Source organism: Gambusia affinis, linkage group LG14 (genome assembly GCF_019740435.1).
Source record: "Gambusia affinis linkage group LG14, SWU_Gaff_1.0, whole genome shotgun sequence".
Classification (NCBI taxonomy): Eukaryota; Metazoa; Chordata; class Actinopteri; order Cyprinodontiformes; family Poeciliidae; genus Gambusia; species Gambusia affinis.
The window spans coordinates 2,646,006-2,671,334 of record NC_057881.1 but is presented as its reverse complement, the minus strand read 5'-3'; the positions used below and the strand labels follow the sequence as shown (position 1 = coordinate 2,671,334).

The window sequence follows — 25,329 nt, the reverse complement described above, 5'->3', positions numbered from 1 at the left end:
GTTGGAAGCTTGAAATTGTTCAGACTGTCTTTCTGTGGAGAGCCAAGCTAATTTAAACCAGACTTATGCTTTGGGTTACCAAATGGAAAGAGCCCATCTTCTCTGATCTAGAATCCAGTGCTCCGCTGCATCCAGTGCTTTGTGTTTCACTCGGATGTTTGTTAAAGCCGTCTGCATGCCTCACTGGTCATGAAAGGGATTGGAACTCAGAAAATCAGTGATTGAGATGGGCCACCCAATGCCTTTGGAAAAATAATGTCAAATTAGTAAAGATTTGGAAATTCACCTTTTTTTAGATTAAATTACTTTATCAGCATATTTTAAATAATCTCACCTTGCACACTGCAAAAACACAGTCATAATTATTTTGGTGCAAATAACTTTGTTCTGCCGTATCTAAAATGTGCTAACTTACAAGCTTCTTTCCACAGGAAATAGGAGATTTTTTTAGGTTTATAATTTTTTGATATTTATGAAAACTTGTTCCACTGACAGATTTTTTTCTCTAATAACAAAACATTTTCCTATGTTATGTGAAACAAGTGAAATTAGTACTTTTTTTTCAAAATTAATATTAAGAAATTAACTTGGAACAAGTTCCTACAAAGTTACTTGTAAGTTTAGTTTTATTTCAAGTGTACTAAGATATTTTCACTAGAAACTAAACTAAAAATATTTGGTAACATTTATTCATACTATAGACAGTTCAGCCCATTCTAATCTTACAGCAATTCACACAAAGTCAAATTCAGTTTGATAATAATGATGACATCTAAGACTTTCAAAGTCACAGTGTTGCATCCAGAGCAAACCCGGATAGAGAGAAATGACCAGGACTCCAGCAGGACCAGAACCAGCCTCTGTATGGGCGGGCCTCTAACCGTTTGAAAAGTTGGACAGAAAAACAACAGAAATACAGGGAGAACCAGGAGTATCAACCTGACAACTAAATGTGGAAAGAAAAACAAAAAGCCTTGCTTTTACTGAACTTTCTGCCTCTATAACAGATTCATCTCTGCAGCAATGTTCTAATGAGCTCAGAGATGAAACGAGAAAGAAAACAGCAGCCTTTGGCATTGATGCTACAGAATTAAAAAAATCATAGGGAAATAAATGTAATCTAGCAGATTCTCTGCAGAGCTTCTGTTCTACAGCGTAAATAAACACACCCACACCTCCATGGAAAGGTGCCACTAGTTGGTGTTTTGTTCAGACGTCCTCTTTCTGCTGAGTGAGTCTGTGTATGCATCCACCCCTGCTGCTAAAACAAACAGCTGCTCTGTGCTACAGACAACAAGCGGTCCGACACGTCGGCGTCTGTTCCACAGGTCAACTAAATAATTGCTTTGGTCAACAAATCATGTTTTATAAACTTTATATTAGGCCATTGGCAGGCTGTGTTAACACGTACAGAAACATCACTGATTACATGAAGTTCTAGAAATAATTTAGCATTATTTATGTCTGTCATATCACAAATTTAAACCTTAAACATCACAGAGTTTAATGGGTTTACATCCAATGTAAGATCATTATGAAATTACTCGCACGATCCGAGTTTATTTTATTTTAGATTAAAGAAGCAACAATTATGTAAAAATAACCTAAAGGTATTTTTCATGAAACAGATTTATATCCCAAAATGTGTATTTAAATATGTCCAATCCTACATTGAAGTTCAGTTCTGTATATTCTCAATTTTCGATGTTATAATGATTATTACCATTATTTACAGGAGCTAACAATCACAAATTCCTGCAATTTCCAAGCTGTATTTTATTTAGGATATTTTAGATATGCTCTACAAAAAAACTACAATTTTCTGCAAGTAAATCAAAGTTATTTTCTGCACAAAAATCCACAAATGCTGGACTGTGAATTGGTCCCTACAGTGTTCAAAGCTAAGTAGTGAACTGAGGAGCCCAGCTGGTTATATCAAGTTATCTCCAGTACAAATGTCTGCAAAACTTTTTGTTGTCCTGCTAATGTTGTAAAATGGTAAGAATCTCACAGTTGCACTGTTTCCTTTAAATGTGAAATTAATTAATATCATACGTGGATAAGTCTGCTCACACAGTAACTCTCGTTGTCCAAGAAGCCCAGTTCTTACAAAAAGCACTTGTATGAACTGGTATGACTGGTGTGATGCAAAAAAGTGTTTCCATTACAGTTTTTACAATTAGCCAGCTGAATGCCATATTATAAAAACTGACATTAACTTCACCCAACAATCAGATATTAATCATGCTGCTATGTAGGGGTAAACAAAGCAAACTAATTAATTCTGCAGGAGCTGTGATGGTTTTCACTCACCTCCTGCCCATTTTGAGTACATTTCATAGAATACATAAACCCCCGCATAAATGAGCTGTTAGCTAGTTCTATTAGATCTTCAGGAATCTGCTGCCCTCAGGCTGCTGGTTGGAATCAATAGGCAATTTGCTCACATATACAAAATCTGAAATTGCACATGGATTCATTAGTCCTGTGTTTTATTTTTGCTGCAATCAACAACTGAACAGGGAGTCTCGTCTCCTAATTTGAGATGATATGTGCTGTAGAGTCTGTATCCCTGTTTGTATCCCCCTCTGTTTCTGCGTTATTTTCCCCCTCAGATGCCGTTCGTTTCGATGTTTGCTAAATGTGTATTGATGAGCTGTATTCCCTCTCCTTCCTGGACTCCCACTTTAGCCAATATTCGGCTGTCTCTTTGAAAACAGCAAAGAAAAATGAAATCAATGTGGGAAAGCATCACAGTGTTCTCCCTCAGGGCAGAGTCTCTGCAGATATCGATATTTGTCACAATCAGAAATCTCACAAAGAAAAGCTTATAATGGTCCTTGAGAGGGAATCTGTAAGTAAAGCAAATCTTTCATTCAGCCCCGTAAAAGATTTATGGCCTTCTTACCTAAAGTGTTTTTTATTTCTTACCACTTTGGCTAATTTTGGTGCATTTCAGTACTTCAGTGTCTAAAAAAAATCTATTTAAGTAATTTCTTTAAAAAAAAAACCCTAAAATGTTTGTAGTTGTAGTGCAATGAACTGAATGTGGAGGACATGTGGCAGGAATGGTAATCTAAAAAAGAATCAGTAAAGCTATAAGATGCATCCATCCATCCAGCATTTAGATGAAGATGTCAGTGAAAACATGTCAGGTTCTTGGTGTCCAAGTCCTCTACACGCCGTCATTAGAGTTCTTCAATCAGATTCAAGCAAAATCCCTAAAGTTTCTATGGATGGCAAATTTACTGCTTTCACCAAGTTGGATTGTTCTATTTAGAATAATCGAAAGGGGAAACTCAAAGTCCTCTCCCTCGAATAATCCAAACAGCTTGACAGATGATTGAAGGTTGTCATGTAGAGAAATCCAACCCAGATATTTTGTGTGGAGACGTTTTAGGCTTATTCCAGCCAATAAATGCAATTCCAGTCTTTGAGTGCTTCTGTCCTGCAACTTTTCCATCTCTGCTTCAACACACCTGAATCAAACAAATAATTAATGACCAGGCGCTTGCAAAACCTGCTGACATGGAAAGACTGTAATTCAGCCATTTGATTGAAGTGTGTTGGAGCAGGACGCATCCAGAGGCTGCAGGGAGAGTGAAACTTGAGGGTTGCAGTTGCAGACTCTGGATCTGGTGTTTTACATTATGCTAAAACGGAGAGATAGTGAGCTAATATTAGAATAGCTCGTTCCCTACTTTTGTCTTTCTCACTAATGAGGTCAGACCCTCATATTAAAGTTAAAGAATATGCTTTACTTCTAATATTTACATGTTTTACTTCTCAGATTTCTGTAATAATTATCCCATTAAGACTCACTGTCACCTTACACAAATCCTAATTCTGTTTGAATGCTTCAGTTGATATCAGTTTTACCTTCATATTTTAAAAGCTCCTGAACTTCTATTTGTCGCTGTATTGAACTGAGATTCAAAGTTAGAAGTTATTTCTGAGGTGGCTACAAATACGTTAAATAATTCTGGCATGAGCCTTGACTTCTGATATTTGAAGCAAAGGTATACATTTTCAGTGAATCCTCTCTGAGGACTCATTTTATTTATTTAGAGATGATTATTTACAGTAGCTTGATCTTCCCCCTCATGCAAAAACACACAGACATTGAAACACAGCAGTCACCAAGAGTTTACTTATAAGACTCAATTTGTCATTTGTCATAAAGAAGCTAAAGTTTGTCCTGAAGTCATTAAGTTCAAAGTTCTTGAAAAATGCAGCTCCACTCTGTAGTGTGTTCTTTTTAATGTTTGCACACAGAATTACAAATATGTCCCAACACAAATCTAACGGTAACAAAGTGACACAAATGTTTGCATTTCATCTGCATGAATCCATGTAGCCCCTCTGTTCTGTATCATGGTGCAGAAAGTGATGGAAAGGCAGGTTTGGTAAGTCTTTCTGATTATATGTTCAGCTGACTGGATAAATAAACCATTCAGTGTGTTTTAGTGGGAAATGTGTCGCTTTAAGCGGAGCCACTTGATGATTATAAAGTAGCAGCTAAGAGCCTTTTACTCTCCACCTCCTACACATGTAAACATAAATCATTGGACTCTCTGACGTCAGATGTCCACGCTCGGAAACTGACTCTGATCTGCAGGCAACAACCTCCTCTGCATCAAAATAACAATGAATGTAGTTAAAGCTGTAATAATAAACCATAAAATGGCAAAATGTTAATTTAGCAACAGAGGTGGTTGACGATGCTTCTCCTTTTGTTTTTTTAAACAGTTATATCATCCATTTTATTTTCATTTCACAATTTAGTAAAACAGATTAAAATTTTTATTTAAAGGTTTTGTTGGCTCTAGTGGTCTTTATTTGAAAGTAGTTTGACAGGAAACAGGGTAAAGAGAGAGGGGGAAGACATGCAGCAAATATCACCAGGCTGGGAATCGAACCTGCGACCACCGCCACGTGGGTCGTGCTTTGCCCGTGCGCCACCACAGCATCCCAAAACGGATATTTTTAATCAAGGTTGCTATAAATCTGTTTAGCTGGGGAATTTGTTTATAAAATTCACTTTAGTCATTGAATAAAATGTTTCGTTTTAAATGTGATTCAGTTCTGTTGTCCTTGTCCTCCAAACAAAACCGAAAAGGCCTGTTGGCATTTTATATTGATTCATATTTAACTATATAAAACACATGTAAGTTATAAAACTGTGTTTTTCCATTGCACAGCAGTTTTTATTGAACTGCTGTGTATTTTGCATTCTTTTATTGCTGCCTTAAATTTGCTCATTAATGTTCCAGTGTTTATTCAAACACTCTGCTCTCTCAGGTATCGTGGATATGGGAACCTGTTGATGGCCAAAGGGACAACATCGCCGTGTACCACCCAACCTATGGGCAGAGTTTTCCCAACGTGGCCTTTAAGGATCGAGTTATTTTCCTCCAAAACAATCTGAGGATCCCGTCCATAAGGATTAAAGACCTGCGCATGTCCGATGCTGGGCGCTACACCTGCGAGTACGCTACGTACCCGTCTGGAAACGAGCAGGGAACCACCACGCTCATAATGCTCGGTGAGTACACATACCAAACCACAAACAGCTGTTTGTGTCGTTCATTTATGGATAAATATATGTCAGGCCCACATGTGAATGATTAAAGAACTGAAATCCTCCACAGAACTTGTACTTTCTGTCAGCGGCGTTTGGAGAGGCTTTGAAAAACTCCTCTTACTGTTCATCTTTTCTCTGTGCCATCTGCTTATCTTCGCGTTTTAAAACAAAACGGTTCCCAATGGACCTGAAGTTTTAGAAGGCTAAATTTAAAGCGCTGCCAGATTTTCTCTGGGTTTATCCTGATAACATGCTGCATAAAATATAAGGAGGAGTTCTTGGAAATACTCCTGATTTGACTCCTGGGGTTTCTCCAACTCTCTTTCAGAATGTGAAGGAAGACTCTCAGGCAATTTGGGAAAACGTGTTGATCTGATCTGATCAGAGGGTAATTTGGAAGATGAGATAACCTGCAGGTGTTTTATTACAGAACTTCTTTCTGTATCACTTATACATCTTATACAAAGATTGCAGAGATTTAGCTTCACTAGCGTTTTGTCTTCCTCTTCCTGCCCATATATTTAAAATGGTGTATGCTGTAATTAGTTTTTGACGGGAGCATATGTATTCTTTCTGTATTTGGTGCCGTTTGTCAGAAATTATAACTTGCAGCATGGTGTAAATAAATGTTTCTGTAGCCTTTTTTGTTACACAGAGATGCAAGCTCTCTTTTTAAAGGAAGAGAACAAAGATTTAAAATATAATTTTTTTAAGAACCTGTTCTCCTTTAAAACCCAAACATGACAGCAAAACAAAGATGAAAAAGCAAAAGATGTTCTGGCACAGTGAAACCTTTTCATCCCAACACATGCATGCGGGGAGCCGCCTTTACTACATTTCATCCACCAATCAGGCGTAACATAATGGCCACCTGCCTAATGTTGCTTCAGTCGCCGTTCTGCTGCCAAAAACAGCCCAAACCTGTTGAGGCGTGGAAGCCTGTGGACCCCCGAAGGTGTACTGGAGTCTCTGGCACCAGGATGTTAGCTGCAGAACCTTCTGCCTCGGTCCAAACAATTAAGGCAGCAAATTACAATGACAGTGGATACAATGCCACTGTTTCCCATGATGCTCTACCCAGGACCCCAATGTGACGCCATCTTGAAAGTAAACCACCACCATGCCTGTATTTTTAAATTAGCCAATTTGTCCAGTCAGTTACAAATGCTTTGTGTTTAAAATAACAATACAAAATGTTTAAAAGACTGGGCTTTATATATAGGAAGCTCTTATTCATTAATGCATATCTACTAAACAATTAGCTATAATTATTCTTCACTTTGGACACGGGAAAATATTCTCACTCTTAAAGAATGACCTGCGTGTTGCTGTTTTGTCTTTTGGTGTTTGTTGAATCAGAGCAGAAACGTTTTGTAGGTTCTGTTAAGTTAGGAAAACCTGTTATTACTCCTTAATCCAAACATGTAACAGAGCTTAAGATCAAGTTTAATGTACAACAATCTTTAACAGACCATAATCCATAATTAGCTGTTTGCTATTTGTTATATCACCTGTAGTATTGTCAGTTGCAATAACAAACAAGATTAAATAATTGAGAATTAATATATAACTAATATGAATAAATGGAAGTTGGTTGATGGTTAATTTGTGCTTCAGAAACTAAAGTGCTGCAGTTTGATGGCCAAAACCAATATTTATCTTGTTTGAATTTTTAATACCAGGGTAATAGAATTATCTTATTCATTTAATAATAATAATAATAAAGTCTGCCTTAGAAAGTGATGAGAAGCTGGATTCATTCCCCTTCCTGATTATGTATATAATACTCTTAACAGGAAGCAGGTTTCTGCAGGCGACCATCTGCTCCAACATGACAGGAAGCCGAAAAAGAACCAGGACAGAAATCTAACAGGAGAGATTAATGATGAGCACAAAGCAGTGGAGCAGGAACTCCTGCTAGAAATGGAAAGAATGACAGACTGGCACGAGACGTCCAATGGTTTATGGCAGCATAGCTAAAGGGACGTAAAGGAGCAAATGTGACCTGGTACCAATGGTAGAGAGAATGGATACTTTAAAGATGGAAAATGTTTTTGTTTTTTTTTCTTTTGCACAATTTCAAAACCTTCAGTGCCTTATGAAAGCAAATGTAGCATATTTGAATACTTAAAGTGAACAATATGTGTTGAGGAGCAAAATGTAAGATGCCAAGGGCTTGTTCAGTGTTAGCTTTTACCCTCTGCATTTTCAGTTCTCAGCAGACTGCAAGGCAGCAAACACTTAAAGCCAATAATGGGAGTAGCAGAAAAATGCCACTGAGGCTGGCGTCTTTGTGGTTTAAACTGAGTGGGTGTTAAAAGGCGACACATTCCTTTTGTAATCTTAGACTGCTTTTACTATTTATCCATTTGCCTTGTCCAAAAGAGAATGATGCCTGAGTTTTTCATTTCAATAAATAAATAAATAAATTAGAAGGCTTTGTGCTGAAATAACAAACTGTTCATTTTGTTGTTTCACTGAAGTGCTGCATGCACACATTAAAAATTAGTCCTGGAAGAACAAGAGCCTCCTACATTCAGCACTCTGCAGAAACAAACGCTCTAACATAATAGACCCTGAGCTGAATAGACAGAGGAGTTTAATATTCTCTAGATGCCTGGTGCTTTTATTCATCACTCATCTTTCAGGGAGAGATGGGATTTTGAATCCTTGTTTTCTGTCTTGTTGGTTTATTTTGCAAGATAACATATTATTAGTCATTTCTGTCACTGAACCAGTCGACCAAAAGGCTGTTTTTCTATTGTAAAGAGGCAGACGAGACGATCATTTTCAAACAGGGGCTGTGAATAAATTCTTACCCGTTTTTCATAATAAATTCAAGAATATTTTGTCTCCTACACAACCATATAAAATATTTTTTCCCTCAGTGTCTCATATAGATCAAATTAAGCATTTCCTGAATTTTGTCTGCTCGGATTAACTAAATAATTTCTTGGGGCTAAATTTCAGAATAATTGTGGATTTATAAACAACCTTTATTGACCTTCAAATTCAGAATTTGACGTAACTTTTTTTTCCATATTTTGTATAATTAGTTTGGGCCAAATGTTGTGGATATCCTTTACGTTTTTCATTGTAGTTTGAAACTTTGACCCATTCCTCCTAACAGAACCAGTGGACCCAGATCAGGTTTGAGCTTTTTCAGCTCTTCTCACAAATTTTGAGGCTTTTTCTGCAGGGTTATTAATTATTAGACTCATAGCTTCTCCTTAATGCCATATTTAATTGCATCATACTATTTTTGCTTACTGATAAATATGAACATTAATCTTGTTACCTTGTCAAAGTGTTCTCTGTAAATGTACAGAGAACAGTTTGTATACAGTCTCATAATTGAATCTGGTAACTATTAGGTGCCAGAAATAATAATTGACGGTTGCTATCCATCATCGTCTTCTTTCCTCATTAAAGGTTTAAGATAAAATGACATGTTTGGTTCACATACTTGTCTGTTTTTGCAGCATCCGCCCTTTTTAAAGTGAAATCAAATAAATAGAAGTGATATTATTTTAGCAGCTGTTTGTTTTTTGACCTGCTTTACAGGAGCGTATAAGTTGTTTTGACGTCTGTCATGGAGGAGTCGACCATTTTCTAAAGAGCGTTCTGTCATATTCAAAGGGTCAGTAGGTTGCAGGGATATCCTTTCCAGAGAACTAAGTACACAGAAGATGCATTTTTTGGTTCTGTAAAAGGAATATGGAGATATTTTCTGGCTTATGCACAGAAGGATCTGGGCTAAGCCTCCCAACTGCTGTTTCTGTTGGCACGAAGTGGAGGCAGACTGGGAAATACCTGCTGGAACGCTCGGTTGTCTTTTTGTGTGGATCTGAGCCGGTGCCAAACTCCCTGAGACTGAACCTGGCCTGACTGAAAGCATTTGGCAAACTGAATACCTCGAAGTCACCGGAGAACAGTCGTATTCTATCTTCTTGGAAATGCAATCCATATGAGCCAATCACATTAGACCCCACGGCTGCTGGAAGCCAATCATATTACGTTGTATTGGATATTGAACCACGGGCTCCCTGATTGTATCATGACTTATTTTGGTATGAATACATAATCCTAACAGCATTTATTGGTTAGAGCAGCACAGCCAGCCAATATTGTTAGCTCTTGTTGGAGTGTGAATTTAAAAAAATCTCTGGCGTGGCAGTGATTGATGGCATATCATCTTGGATGGGGAGCCCACGTAATAAGTGGCAGCCAAATATATTGCATCTTATTGAATTTAGCGAAGCCAGCAAGACAGAAATATGATTGCAGGTGAGGGTGAGTGGAGTACATTAGGGTTCTGGTATATGTGCGTTCATACAGCCGCTGTTTCAGACGAGGGTGTTAATGTACTTTCAGGTGAATGGAGTGGAGCTGACTTCACTGAGGGGAAATGAATGGAGGTTTTTTTTCTGCTAAATTCTTTCAGAAACTGTCCTGTTTGAATTTATTTGTTTGTTTTGCTGGTTGAGTTTCTTATAAAGCTGCAGTGGCTGAAGGTATTTCTGGTGTGACCAAAGTTTCCTCTGAAAACAGAAGCTGTTAGTTATAGTTGCACACAAAATTACAATCTGGTAAATCTGAGCAAACTCATAATGCATAAGAGGTTTAGGATGCAGATGAGGCATAACATTATGAGCACTGGCAGAGGAAATAATCAGGACTTGAGCAAGTTTGACGATTAGCCAAGTTGTTGCGACTAGACCACTTCACCAAACAAGACTTAAATAATTAAAGTCATTAAATAAATCCTCATGTTGTGGGCGACTTGAAGACCCACTGAACTCGATAAATATATTATCAATATGGAGACAATGAATGGATAGCACATCAAATGTTGTATCCATCAAAGTCTTGCATCCAGTCATTTGTGATTGTGATTTTGCACACAATGATATATTTGTTTTTTTTGTTTTATTTCGACCATGATGGTTGTATAAAATTATGCACAAGGACAAGGAATACAAATTACATATTTTTGTACCACAGTTATCTTAACATGCTCAAAATCGCAATGACTGTTGGAAGTTCAACACACTATAAAACTCTGGCAGTCATGAGATTTTTGCTGATATGTTTAGATTTGCACATTTAGACCCATTTTTCACTCCTTGTCAGTCACATAATTCTCTTGGAGTTCAATTTTAAGTTTGGCTTTGGAACAAATTTGTGCCCAGTCGTATCTTCTCCAGCAAGAAAGTCATAAAACGACTGAAAACCTTCAGGATCGTCCCGGTCAAACTGCAATACATAGATAAACAGCCAGAACTTACAGGAGAGACTACGTGTACCTGGAAACATCTTTGGTTCCCCCAAGAGGAAACTTTTATTGAAGGTTAAAATCAAACTTTTTCTAATATATTATCTCAAACAAGACCCAAAGCAGTCATGTTTTTGTAATGTGCACATGCACAGGGAGAATATGTAACCTCCATGGAGACAAAAGTAGGTCAGAATTTGAACCCAGGACCTTTTTTCTACCAACTGTCCCACAGTGTAGTCTTCTTCTTTTAGATTTTCAAATTAAATGAACTAAATTGCTAGAAAAGCTTCATTTTCAGCTTCATTCTGACAAAATGTCAGAATCAGAGCACACCAGCAGATAATACAATAGTAACATTCATCTTGTTTTGTTTAGGAGCTCAAATAACCACAAGATTGAAAGCTTATGCTCATGAAAGGAATCTTAAATTGAGCATAAATAGCCTTTAAATGTGGGATCTTTGGATGCTTTAAATATCCGTGTGGATTTTCTTTCTTCTTGCATGTCAATGATGGTAAAAATTATTTCTAATTAATGCCATTTAGACACTTGGATGGTTCATTGAGGCTATCTAAATTAATCTCAGGCCCAAGTTATTGTCTGGTAACATTTCCAGAGGCCAGTAATGAGTTGTCAAAACATTACTCATGCAGTGATTACAGGATAAAAGATTCCCATGTTGAATATTCATGTGTTGTTGACATGGAGTGCAGACGTAAACAGATGTTTTCATGACAACCTGTGTAAATGTGTGCAGGGGAGAGTCAGGCTGAGAGGAGAGTTTTATGAACCTGGGCAGCTGGTGAGACACCGATTCTAAAGCCTTCGCAGGACCTAGAAGCATGTATTGATTTTTGACAATGCATTCAACAAAGTAGAAAATAACAGAATAAATCACCTGTCCGCCCTTCATCACAGTACAGCGCTGAGAGACGCCATGTTTAGAAACGTCAATAGTATCCCCAGCCTTTTGTGTGATCTGCTCTGAAGACGCGGCGTCACCAGGCGTCACACGCTGATCAGATTTTCTATTTAAATGATCCTGTTGTTCTACATCATTATTTTTGATTTTGCTGAAACTGCATGGGTCACATTTACCAGCTAACATAAAGCCAGGCTCATGGGTTGCTTTAATCTGATTTGCTAACATATCAGTTTCAATTTTAAGAGCCACACACCAGCGCAGCCCAGTAACCCTGAGGCATCAGGGGAGGAAATGGTTGAGTTATCATCTGGACGAAGGTTCATAATGTCTTTACCTGGGAAATACGTTGAGCTGTTTTCTCTACTAAACCAGTGTCTTTATCAGTGTGATTTAATGATTTGCTTCCTGCTTAGTTGACCTGTTTTAACATAAATTTTGTGCTCATAATGTTAATTTTTTACCTACTAATTAAAGCGTTTAGTATAGTTTGCAATGTTACGATTGCAAACTTCTCTGGAAATTTGAATCACTTTTGGTGTGAAGTATTAAATGTCTGTTAGAACTTCTCCCTCAAAATCCACATTTTGTTCACTATTTACAACATCCAGTTATCTGGAAATGTTTGTTTTTTCCCCTTAAGATCATAAAATAGATTTTGTTTTTCTTAAATGTGTTCTGTTTGAGCAGCATTTCAAAATAAGTGACAAGTTTATCACATGTGTAAAACTGATTTTACTTGCAGCTGACAATAAGCTTATACAACATAAATCTAATGGTTTAACTCTGTATTATTTGTCCTATTAGGCAGATATTATTGGAATAGCAGCTTTACCTTTCTCCTTACATTTTCACTAATAGTCATAACAAGCTGAACTATTTAACTATGATATTGTGTGTATTTAAATTGATATTACTATGTATTTCTTTATGTTATGCTGAATCTACAGTTGTATATTGACGTCATTTAAATAAACTTAATTTAATTATTGCTTGTCTAGTGATGCTACTTTAGATATTTCATTTTATTAGATGAATCATGTCATATTAACCATTTGTAGCATCATAGCCTCTGTATGAAAACCTCGGTGGTAAAGTGTAAATATTTTCTTTCAACAAATGGATTTTTCTTTTTAGTTTTTATACTCCAGTTAGTGATTTATCAATCATACTGAATAAGCATGAGGCAACAATGGGAAGGAAAACTTCTCCTTTAGAATGAAGAATCTTCTGTACCTTAACATAAGTGATGTTTTAGATTATTTAATAGTAAAGCTTCATTCTGTTTGAGACTGAAGTAAAGGGAGATGCTGTTGGTTTCTGACTGACATGAACTCTGTTTAGACTTGTAGCCACAATATTAACAATCTGACAAATAGCCTGTAACATGCATTTAAAATAAACTTACATGATCAGTAGTTGTTTTTTAATGTATTTTCAGACTATCACAAAACTCAGGTGTGGGTTTTAGTCATTATTAGAATGTGTTGCAGTGTTAGTACTAGAAAAATAGTGCAGATAAATAAATACATAACCAGGCCTTCCACCTGTCGGTGAGCTCTGTTTGTTTAACCTAACTGCAGTGCTGATAGAAAACCTCAGGCTGAGGTAAAGAGTCAAAGCTGCTTGATTGGATGCAACGTCACGGAAAGCATCCTGGACAGATTCTCCTGACGTCTTTAAGCCTCCAGATCAATCAAAAGCCCATTCAGCCGCTGATATTTTTATTTTTTTTCATCCTTCCTGCTCTTTGACCCTTTAGTCATATTTCTTAATTTTTCCATCTCACCCTGCATTTGTTGCATAATTTAATTACAGCTTTGTCTCGTTTCTATCAATTTCTCATGTCTTTTATTAGTGCCCTTGTGTTGAGACAATTTCTGCATGTGATTTTCTATTACAGAGCGACTCTGAAGTCACCTACATAGAGGGTTAACAGGAAGGACTGTAAGATGGAATAATAAAATATTGGATAATAAATTCAAGCAGTAGTGGAATGTATATTTTAAAAAACTGAAATTTCTTCTTAGTTGCCATTAGATGGGACAGATGGTGCCAATCCGCTGTTGTTCTTATGACACTGATTCTCTTTACCACACTCTACAATTTAATTATCTCCAGTAATTACAAGTCTCCACCTTGGCTCTGTCACTCATCTTGACAAGAGCCTCACAATAGCAGTTATTTTAAGTCCATTCCCGGGAACAAGGTTGAAATGTTTCCTCTCCATCCATGACGACTCGCTGTCCTGTCCCCTCGTCAGACGCTTCAGTCAGCGAGGTGGAGCCAAACGTCTGGACTCTGGCAGTTCTTGTATAAGAACTCGACAAGATTGAAATATTTACAACCCCATGATGAAACAGGGGCCAATCTGCGCAGCAGGCGGCAGCTTCGACGTGCCATTGATGCTGGTATCAAAGAAGTGATACATGACATGCAGCACAAAGCCAGAGGCGAGGTTCTGATGTAGAACTCTGACCAGAGTCAGAGCTGCAGCTGATTGACAAGCTCACATCAGAGAGGAAAATTCAGCCGTCTTTTCCAAAATACCAGCGCAGCACGGAGCAGAATTAAGAAAAAAAAATGAAAATGACTAGGATGAGGAAGGTTTTATCATCTCATTCTGGATTGGATGAAATGTGGCTCCATCAATAAACCATCCAATTGAAACTGCTTATCAGCAAGCCGACAGGCATATTGACTGAGAGCCAAAGTTCCTTTAGAGTACCAATCTTTTAGTGATTATCTGTAACTGCTCCAATGGTGCAGTTACATGTGAACATCACTGAATCAGGACACCATTTGAAAAGGTGATTTATTTAGGTGATTTAATTTATAAACTCACAAATGATCTACTTCTGCTGTTTATGTCTGTTTGATGCTTAAAGTGGATCAAAATTCAAATGCTGAATCAGAACAATTCTAAAAATCTTTTTAACACACAAATATCCTGTTCATGTTTTGACCCACACAGTAATGCATAAGGATGCTGCTGTATCCAAGTATAATCATGGAAGGTTTGGTGAAAGTAGAAAGTTTGGTGAAAAGGGATCAGCAGGAAATAGCAGCTATACAGATCTTTAATGAGAAGCAGAGCTGGAAAATTTATGAAATCATGATAATTCTGGGAATAAATGAGAATTTTGCTGAATTAACAAGACACTGGGGGGCATTTAAACAAGCTGTTTTGTCCAACCATAAACATGATCATTTAGTTTTTTTTATATAGACAGACATCCAGGGGGTATTTGCTTTGACCTGAGCTGTGTGGATTAATAATGATCCAAGGTTGTAGACATCATGTCTGTATGAGATGATAAATGCACAGTTCATGTAGAGGCCATTACCTTCTTACTATAAATAATAAATATACTGAAGTGTTTCCTTTAACTACAAGTTTGTTTCTGTCAGAAAGGCCAGACGAGCATCTCTCAAAATATAATGAAACAAGGTAAAAGGAGCAGGAACTCTAGGAAAATATTAGATGTTTAAAGCATTTTGGTAAAAATGCTTTAAACATTTTAAACCAGGGTATCACTGGTTCATTGTCAAAAGGAAGACAAGACGCCACAGCTGATGATGCTGTTGGGTTGAAGGTCATTATTACACCAATAAAAGCTTCATTAAGGCCTCAGCAGAACCGAGGCTTCTCGCCCCCATGTCACACCGCAGTGATGCATCCAAGGTATCAGCGCAGACTGTACAGGATATGGACGTACGTTTGAATCAAAAAACATTTCTATTGGTCTGATCACTTGTCTTTTAAGATTTTCATCAAGTATCATCAAAATTAAGCTTAAATATATCTATTCGATACTCTAAATGTTTGAGTTTTGTTTTTAAATTAAATGAGTGAAATAGAAAAAGCAACATTTTGAGGATATTCTAATGAATCGTGACGCAGCTGTATGTTTGAGACACCAGATGGTTGCTGTTCTTCTTGCAGAGATGAGACAGCCTGTTGGAAATGTGCTTCCACACACCTGAATGACTCGGATTAATCAAAGTGAAATCCTCTTATTTGAAGGAACTATTTGCCCACACATTATATCAACATGCAGGGAAACCAGGCTCTGCAGATTCCACTTGTTATACGTTCTGCATCAAATGTGAAAAGATTATTGAGGACACAGCATGAATATAAAGCAATCCTCTCACCTCTAGTGGCTAGCTTTAGCTCAGGAACTCTAAATATATGATATCTAGAGAACATTATTCATACATTTGTCATCCCATTTGCATTACTGTAATGCTGTTTTTACCAGTCAGGACAAATGATCAGTTTCAGATCTGGAAACTCTGCCTGGTTTACACGGCAAGAATTTAAAATTGTTGTCTGATTCCCAAACCCTGACACACCCCACACACGTTAATACAAAATAGATATAACAGATTTTTCTCATACGACACAATGTCCAGTCACATGGCAGACCGCACAACACACACACAACACAACAACACACACACAAACCGATTTCACACACATACATTCACATAGCAGACGCCAGATTTCACAGAACTCAACATGAGTTCATCGTGAACAAACATGGCTGACTGGGAAGAAGCAATGGCGATAGTTTGAACTTTTTTCAACAGAGAAAAAGGACAGTAGAAGTTGTCTCTGTCCACTGGACTTTCTGGTGCGCAGTGGCATTTGTTTTGTCTTTATTTTGGATTCGCTCCATGTTTCCATCACGTTCAACGGATCATGTTCTTGTTCGTCCTCAGAGGAAACCACACCCTGTGAAATCGAAGAGATCCCAAAGTCCATTACAGGCAGACCAGATCTCTCTTAACACTCCACACCCTGCAGAAATCTCTCTGAAGATTATTTTTAGAGCCATCCCGATAATCAGGGCGTTCTTAAAATTGTCAGAAAATTGGCATAAAGGTCTTGCTGTGTGAATCAGGCACATGGGCTTTTCACTCTGTGGGTCTTAATGGTGGAATAGTTTTCCCTGCAGCTTTACCTTTCTGACTGGAGGATTTCTAAGGACCAACTGAGAACTGTTTTGTTTTCTCAGGCCTTTATTGTCTTTGTTATGCTTCTTTTTTCACTATGTGCGTTTTGGTTGCGATTTTTGTTGTACAGCCCTTTTTAATTCAACAAAACGTGCTTTATAAGGTAACTTTACTAACTTACTAGTGGAGTTACTTTTTGATCAAAATCTTCTTTGTTCAACTGTGACACTTCCAGAAGAACAGGTCACTTTTAGAGGAGCAGGTCATGCTTGCACAAAGAAAACAAACCCAAACTGGACTGACAGAAATAACTGCAGCATTTTTTCCTTTTTGCTCTGGAGTGTTCCTGTTGTTCCCTTGAAGGTCAGCACTGTGAAGACTGTTTGCTGCTGGCAGGCAGCTGAACTTGATGTGAGAAAGCGGCCATTTATTTGTCCCGGGGAGCAAAGCCGTGTTATTCAGTCATTGTATTTCACTTTTAAACAAGTTTTTGTTTTAAAATATGTTTAATTTGTCTTAATAGATTCTTTTTTTTATTGAAAATGCATAATGTTTAGAGGCCCTTTGAGATTTCAAGATGTAAAGGGCATTATAAATAAAATGAATTATTATTTAATTTATTAGCAAAAGAGAAAACAGCAGGAACACCAATAATGATCTCATTCAAGATTTTCCTTGATTTGTTCTTTGAATTCAAGCTGAAAGCTAATGCAAAGTAGAGAAAGTCTAAACACATGAACCTGATAACCTTTTCCTCTTTCTCCCCATCTCTTCCTTCTTTCCTCCTTTCTCAACTCTTTTACACAAAAATTTTTTTTTTGTCTTTTTCCTTTTCTGCCACTTTTGTGGGTTTTGGACCATCTGGGTTCTTATCGCCACTGTTTCTCTTCCCTTCTTTGCTCCTACCTTCTTCCCATTTTCTGCGACACCAGCCAAGCCCAAGAACTCGGCCAAAGCCGTGACGGTCCAGGCTGGCAGCAAGTCGGTGATGGTGGCCCACTGCGAGGCGGCGGACGGGAAACCGGCCGCCACCATCAAGTGGCTGGCGTCGGTCGGTGGCAACCACTCAACCACCTCCACGAACGGGCCGGATGGCACAGTGACGGTTCGGAGCGAGTACAGGCTGGTCCCGACGGCGGAGGACAACGGGAGAGAGGTGACCTGTCTGGTCGACCAGAAGACCCAGGACCGGCCGTGGACTGAGGTTCTGAAGCTCTCAGTGGAGTGTAAGTTACATAAAACAAACACTCATGTTGTGACTCAAACACAGAGTTTTCACAGAGGCAGAAAACACACACAGATCAGTGCTGAACCAGACCAGGAGTTTGAATCAGTCGTATGTGAAAATAAGTTATTGCATTATATTTCAATTAGAAAACAACCAATCCATCTTTTTCACTTCCGATCTGATATCTTTTAACTTGTAAGAACTTGACAGATTGTTCAGTTATATTTTTTTATCAAAACATTCACTGTGAATCACATTGACATTCAAACTGCCCATCAGAAGGTTGGTAGCAATGACAGAATACACATAAACAAAAGCCATATACAAGTTCTGTCTTCTTGCAGCAGCAGAGGAAAGAAATGCTTCCCACTAAACGTCCTGCTCATCTTTAAAAGGATGGCAGAGGCCGATTCAGCATAAATATAAGTGAGACATGTGATAAACATGAGCTGCATAAATACATGGGAAACAGAATGCAACCATGCATATATGAAGAATGCATGGTTGCAAAAACAGGAAGGGCAGAAAGTCCCAAAGCTCAGATTGATTTTCAATTTAACACATTTAACACAGAAACCTTAAAACACCAGGAGCAACCAGACACAACCATCACAGAAACTGCTCCAATATTTAAAAACTCAAACCGCTTCTATCTGTAAAACTATTAACAGGACCGCACTGTGAAAGGTGTCAAAAATGATCCATTTATTTATTGTAATTAAGCACAACTTTCACTTCCAGACCCTCCCACCGTCACCATCGATGGTTACGACCACAACTGGTACGTTGGTCGTTCTGACGCCGTTCTGTTCTGCCATGCCACGGCGAACCCCGAGCCCACCACCATCACCTGGACAACGTAAGAAGCACACACTCCACATCTCTACAGCACAGATTAACCTGGAAAGTTTAGCAGAAGGACGACAGATGGCTCTGTCCTCGTATTAATCTGTTTCCTGTTTGGTTGTTTCCAGGGCTTCGGGTTCGCTGCCGGACACGGTGGTGGTGGAGCAAAACAAGCTGACGGTGAGGAAGGTGGACGACGCCGTCAACACCACCTTCACCTGTGAGGTCAAGAACAAGCACGGCGCCAGCAGGAAAACGCTCACCACGTTCGTCATCGGTGAGTCCGAACAAAATCACCCAAACACACAAAGACGCCGTAAACGCCAAACCCCACATCTGCGGTTTCTGCAGCACAACTTGATGCAGAAAAACATTTGAATGCTCAACATGTCCTCAACCCTCCCCCGCCACTCATACACACCTGCGCACATGCATGCAGATTTCATTTTTGGAAACTCTCACATGCTGGGATCAGAGCTGATCTGACCGCTGTGGGGGTTCTGATCTGTTTGCTGCTCGCTGTCAGCAGGGGCCGGCGGAGGCTTTTGATTGGCTATTTCCCCACAGCAGGGCCAAATTGCACGATAAGGGCCAATACTTGTAACTTTTAAAATGAAATCTATGTGCTGAAGTTTAGTCTGTGCAGCCAGAACTCAGCTGGAGGTGATTAACTGTGAAGGAGGCTGTTATCGGACTGCCTTGGCCCTGCGGTGGACGCTCCGGTGTTGGGATTGTTTTGGGATTTCTACATTTTTCCAAAGGGTTCAAGTTGGTGTGAGCCAGTTTGCAGAGGTTTGCTTTTCTTTCTTACCCTTTTCCCACCTCCCTCCTTCTATTCAGCAACAAATAAATTTACTAACACTTTCCTGAAGTTCTTCATCTCCTCTTTCCTTTCCTGTCTTCTGACGTTTCTGGAAGTAGGGTTGGTTTTGCTCTTGGGGTTTGACTATTGCTGTCTTTTGTTTGGGACTTTCTTTCACAAACTGATCAAACACGTCCACAAACTGAAACTCTCCATGATGAAGGTGTCAGAAGTTGCTGATTTCTTCTCGGTTTGTTTCCAGTGTTGCACTTAACAGCTTCTCTATTGGTGAAAATCCTTTTCTTTGTCAGAGGAATTAGATGGATTATCACTATATTGAGCTTCACAACAAGACATGATTAAAACTAACATATTCTCTTTAACCAAATGACAGCAAGGAAGCTACATTTAGAAAATCCGTGGGAAATCTTAGCCGCAGATTTGAATTGTTCTTTTGCAGAAAACAAAGCTCCCTTTCAGCCGGGCGGTGTGCTGGGTGTGTGGGAGGTTCGGAAGTGGCTTAGCCGCTCCTGTTCTCGCTGGAAGCACAGCATTGTGACCGACTCAGAGTATCACCAAGTCAATGCTTTCCTCTTCCAGAACATCTCAACCAAATCCCTTTCAGACACATGTAAAACCCCCGCTCAGTCCATACACAGGCTCGCCCAACACTTTTAGGGCCTTGCAGAAACAGTTTTCATCTTTTTGTATCTGAGATCAAGGCCGAGCTTTGTGATTCATCCTCCTCTGTGCTGAATGTGTCGTCTGTGTTTCATGGCTTCTGTTACAGTAAGTAGATGGTATAACGTGAACTCTGTTGAAGAAGGTGAGTACCAGAGGCGGTGGGCTGACCCAACGCTTTGTGTGAGTGAAGATGATAAAAGGAACTGTTGGAGTAAGAGTAACTTGATTTGTGCTGAAGTCAAAGCTGTGGCATGTTTCTGCATACAGGAGCTTCTGAAAAGATTTTCTTCTGCACACAAACTAGTAAACTGCCTTTCTGTGCTGTGATTATGCAGTAACATTAGACGTTGTCCGTGTAGATGTGGATAAAAGAGATTAGTTTATCCTTCTTGTTTGGATGTAATTCACCACTGACTGACGGCTCGCTTCACGTTTGGGGAAAACGCTTCACTGTCATCTTATTTTAAAAGTTTAAACAGGAAGTGAAAAATAAAACATTTGGTCCCACTTCGCAAAAACAACTAGCGTTATTTAATAAATACTGAATAATTAATAAACCTGTTATTAATCAAGCTCTCACATCCGTCTAGACAACTGCACAGTAGCTTTTAATTGCATGTAATGAGATGAAATAATGAATTACAGCAGCTCATTAAAGTAGCTTGGAGGCTGTGAAGACCTTTGATTGCTGCTGTGTAATATGAGCGAACATTAAATGTTTATTTAGCAGCTGAAAGATGCACAACACTTGTAGATATTGTGTTCATGTTCAAGTAAACAGACCTGGTTATGGCATTAGTAGTGAAGCACCAATCATGGCTCTGAATTTTTGTTTTATTCAGTCTGTAAATGCATCAACGATGAGAATCAGACTGAATGTTAGGAATTTATTTGGTGCATAAATGTTGGTACTGTTGTTTGCTCTTTATTTTCTGTTGGACTTTCTGGTCTCATGGTTTTGCTTTTGAGTTGATCCTAATTTCCAGATTTGAATAATCTGCCAGTACTTATTATTTTCATTCACTTACGCATTTGATTTTGTTTTGTTTATTTTTTTCTTGGTTTTGTATATTTTCATATCACCAATAATAACTCTATTGCTGCATGTGATGCTGATTTATTCAGCTGTATTTTTATTTACCCGATCGATAAGAGTGTAGTTGGTTTAAACAATCAACCAGAAACTTGTTTCTGGTTCCTGCTGCATCGTTAACGGTCCTTGTTTCTGGGTGAGCTGGTGAAATCCAGCTGCAGTGATGATCTTTTTGGGCCGTCCCACCATTCTGATTCATATTTATCATTTTTTTGCGTTGTCTCAGGAGAAGTCCCAGCACTCCAGATGGCCGGTCTGCCACTGCTAGTGAGTCACATTGAGAATGCATCATTTGTTTCACCTTTCCAAAGGATCAGCAGCATAAGGCTGAGTGACTCATTCAGACCCGCCAACAGTTCAGCCACTAAATGCATAAAGGAAGCATCTTGTTGGTGACACACGCTTCAGTCCTTCATGTCAGTTTTCTTGGATTCAGCTTCTATTTATTTCCTTCTATGCTCAGCTAAACGCCACAGAGAAATGCTGGATAAATGAAGCAGCACCTTGGTATTTTCCTTATTTTGTATGTGTTTTGCTAAGATAACTAATCACAAGATTTTTTTTTTCTTAACAATCATCGAAGTATCACCAGATTCATCTGCTTGCTTAGTCCAATCACAGCAACCACTTTATATCTAATGTGATGCATTCATGACTCACCAGGTTATGAAAAAGAAGAAAATAACAGTTGAGGATTCACTGGCTGTTGAGGTTCCTGTCCTGGAAACTGAAAGAGGCAAAGAATAATCTTTGCAACCCAGTTCAGTACAATAACAGCTAATTCTGATTTGCCCCAACCAAATTTATTCCTATACATTCCAGTTCTGCTCATAATTAATCCAATTATAATAATATTATGTAGAGCAGATTGGGATTCCTTTCATGGCCCTAAGAATCATTTAGTGTGCAGGAAGTTGATGCAGATCTACTTTTTAATAAAACTTGGTGTGAAATTTTCACTGGGAACTAAAAAAACTGCCTAAGTTGGAAATCAAACTCATTTTCTCTCAGGTTCCTCAGATTATGAAAGACTTTTACTTTAAAGCTGACTTGGCTAAATAAAGTACATTTTAAGGGCAAATCTGCAATGTAATTGATCCATTTTTGTAGAAATTACACTATTTATTTGTTTGTGCATTTAGTTCCTTGCCAAACAAGTAAATATATATATATATATATATATATATATATATATATATATATATATATATATATATATATATATATATATATATATGGACACTCCTGATGTAGAGTCAGAATTGCTAAATCAGTGATTGCAAAAGGAAAGAAGAAAGCTAAAGGATTGAAAAAGAAATAGGATTACATCAAAGTCTCATTTGGGATAAAACTCTCAAAATGTCCTGGACACCCTGAGGATGCAGCGATGACTTGTGGCCGAGTTTTATTCAATCCCAAGCAGCTTTCACTGGAATTACGCTTTACGGTTGCAGTTAGACCCTCTTTGCAGGAATTGTCCCAAATCTCCTTTTTGGGTGTTAAACCTGCTCTTCATCTTCTGTATCAGAACTTTCCAAATTCTTTCTCTTTCTTCCAACTAATCACATCTAAATGGAAACCAGAACCTCTTTGTTAGCCTTTTCATGTCAATTAATAAGACAAACTAATTCAGATGAAAAGAGTGTTCTAACCCTTATTAAAACTGAAAGGACACGACTTAAACCATGTGAGTCAGATGGATTGTAGATTTCATTAAGGGTCTGGGAATCAAATCATAAGTGTGTCCTATCTTATTTCTGGCACTGAGTGACCGCTAGCAGAAATTGTTGAACCTTTTTACCTCACATCCTTTCTGCTGCTTCGACTTCTGAGACACAACGTTGTTTTTAGAACGGTGCTTTTTCCGAGGTCGGGCACCATGAATGTATCGAGCCAATTACCTCAACAGAAGACACGCTTCGGATGAGGGAGAAAATCATTACCATTGACCCTTGGACAAACGCACTCGGCTGCTTTAAAGGTCAGAGTGGTTATCTGCTGCTGTTGAAGCTGCAAATGAGTAAAATGTGGCTTTGGCGCGCCTAAGAGCTGCTGAATGTCGGAACAGGAAGTGACTTTATGTGGGTTTTTGTTTTGGAGCTGGCATCCTGAAAAGCGTTTTGATATTTTAAACTGTTCCTTACACTGAAGCATCTTTTCAGCACAAGATAAACAAAGTTGTTTATGAAATCACTGAAAGAAAATGTTTAAAAAGTTTAGATAAGAATGCGCTCTTAAAAACGCTGTTATCCAAATCTCAAAAATATTATCAAACCTCGTATTTAACCAATGACAGCACAGAAGAAAGCACTTTGCTGGTGTAAGGTCAGTTTTTCTACATTATTTTCTTGAACAGCTAAGGGAGGAAATTGATCTGATCTTTTCAAACCACACCACTAGAACATGGTCACATTGTTAACAAATATATATATATATATATATACATATATATATATATATATATTTCTTTAAATAAAAGTTGAGCTGTAGTAGACGCTGCTACGATCCGTTAGCGGTTCCTCTCTGTTCTGTTACATGCTCAATGGAAGCCTCACGCCATCTGCCATTTCTGCTGCCGTCAAGAAGCCATCACAAGTCACAACCCCACACTCACACACACATGCCCACCCCCACACACACCCATCAGACCGCAGAGCAGCACAGTAAGATGGAGCTGATGAGGAAGAGGGATGGAAAATGGTTGTGGAAGGAGAAGTGGGTCTGAAGGAGGGGGTTTGATGGCACTGGGAGGCATTTTCAGAGGCCTAATAAAATGACTCTCACTCACCTCCATATTGTCCATCTCTCTCATCTATGCTGAGCTCTCAGGAGTAAGTGCCTCTGTAATGCAACAAGAAATGTTGGTGTTTTTGCTTACAGGAGTGAAATGTACCCTCCTCCCTCCTGTTCTGCACAAACACCCCCCACCTCCACCCCACACCGTCTGCATCATGCCAGCTATGCATGGCTCGCTTGGTTTCCACGGCGCCAGCTGGATCTGCCCAGGGCAGCGTGCACATAAGAGTGGAAGAGGTTGTTGGCAGTGGAAAATAAAATAAAACGATGGGAGTGGTGGTGGGCAGCGGGATGAAAACGGTGATTGCAGAGGAGCTGAAAACCGAGATAAAGGCGAGTGTTTGTGTGAGGGGTGGGGGCGGGTGGAGATGGAGAGGTTCAAACGCAGGGAGCAGCAGGAGGAGAGTAGACGAAAGGTTTCTCTAAAAACCGTGATGACTTCTGGTCGAGTTCGTAAGAGTGAGCTGGCAGGAGGCTGTGACCCTTTCTGTCCTCCACCTCTCTGGCCGTCACTCCTCCCCTTCCACCCCCTCCGCTGCACAAGAAAAGCCTTTTATGGGGGAGTCCAGCTGGCATGAGGCTGGCGGCTGTGTTGCCGCACACATGCATTCACCCCCTTATACACGCTTAAACACACAGCCGCATCGAGACGGACGAGTGGAAAAGCATTTCCTGGATCGCCTGCAGCAACTGAGATACATGTCCACTGGAAAGACACGTACTCACTTTGAAGACACACTCTGCTTCACACACACACACACCCCCACACACACACACACACACAGACAGAAGCTGAACCATGCAGAACTGTCCATGAAGTAATCAGATAATGTAGCCATGGGGAGGAAATTCTGGCTCTAACTCTGTGCCACAAAGCCACAGCTAACCTCAGCACCGGCCAAATCAAACACAAACCATGGAGAGGAGGAAAAGAGAAGATAGTATTTATTTTACACAAGTAAAATCAAGTCACTAGCTGTTTTTCCATTATCATATAATTGCTCAAATTGGAAATAAAGAAAATTTGCTCAATTGAAACAGGACAGTTTTGAAAATAAGTTTTTGGATAAAATGTTTTTGTGCAAAGATGGGCTGGTTGCAAAGCTGCAATAGAAACACTTATTTGTGCGTCAC

At 38.9% G+C, this 25,329-nt stretch overlaps 1 protein-coding gene across 5 annotated transcripts in view; it reads left to right on the top strand.

Annotated features, from left to right (window-relative positions):
- Positions 1 to 25,329, top strand: part of pvrl2l (PVR cell adhesion molecule related 2 like) — a 309,345-nt gene that overhangs the window by 142,537 nt on the left and 141,479 nt on the right. For all 5 annotated transcript variants that reach the window (XM_044138424.1, XM_044138427.1, XM_044138425.1 and 2 more), the window contains exons 3-6: positions 5,302 to 5,545; positions 17,679 to 17,972; positions 18,716 to 18,833; positions 18,949 to 19,097. In XM_044138424.1, the coding sequence (XP_043994359.1) occupies positions 5,302 to 5,545; positions 17,679 to 17,972; positions 18,716 to 18,833; positions 18,949 to 19,097 (805 nt within the window). The remainder of the gene's footprint in view (positions 1 to 5,301; positions 5,546 to 17,678; positions 17,973 to 18,715; positions 18,834 to 18,948; positions 19,098 to 25,329) is intronic.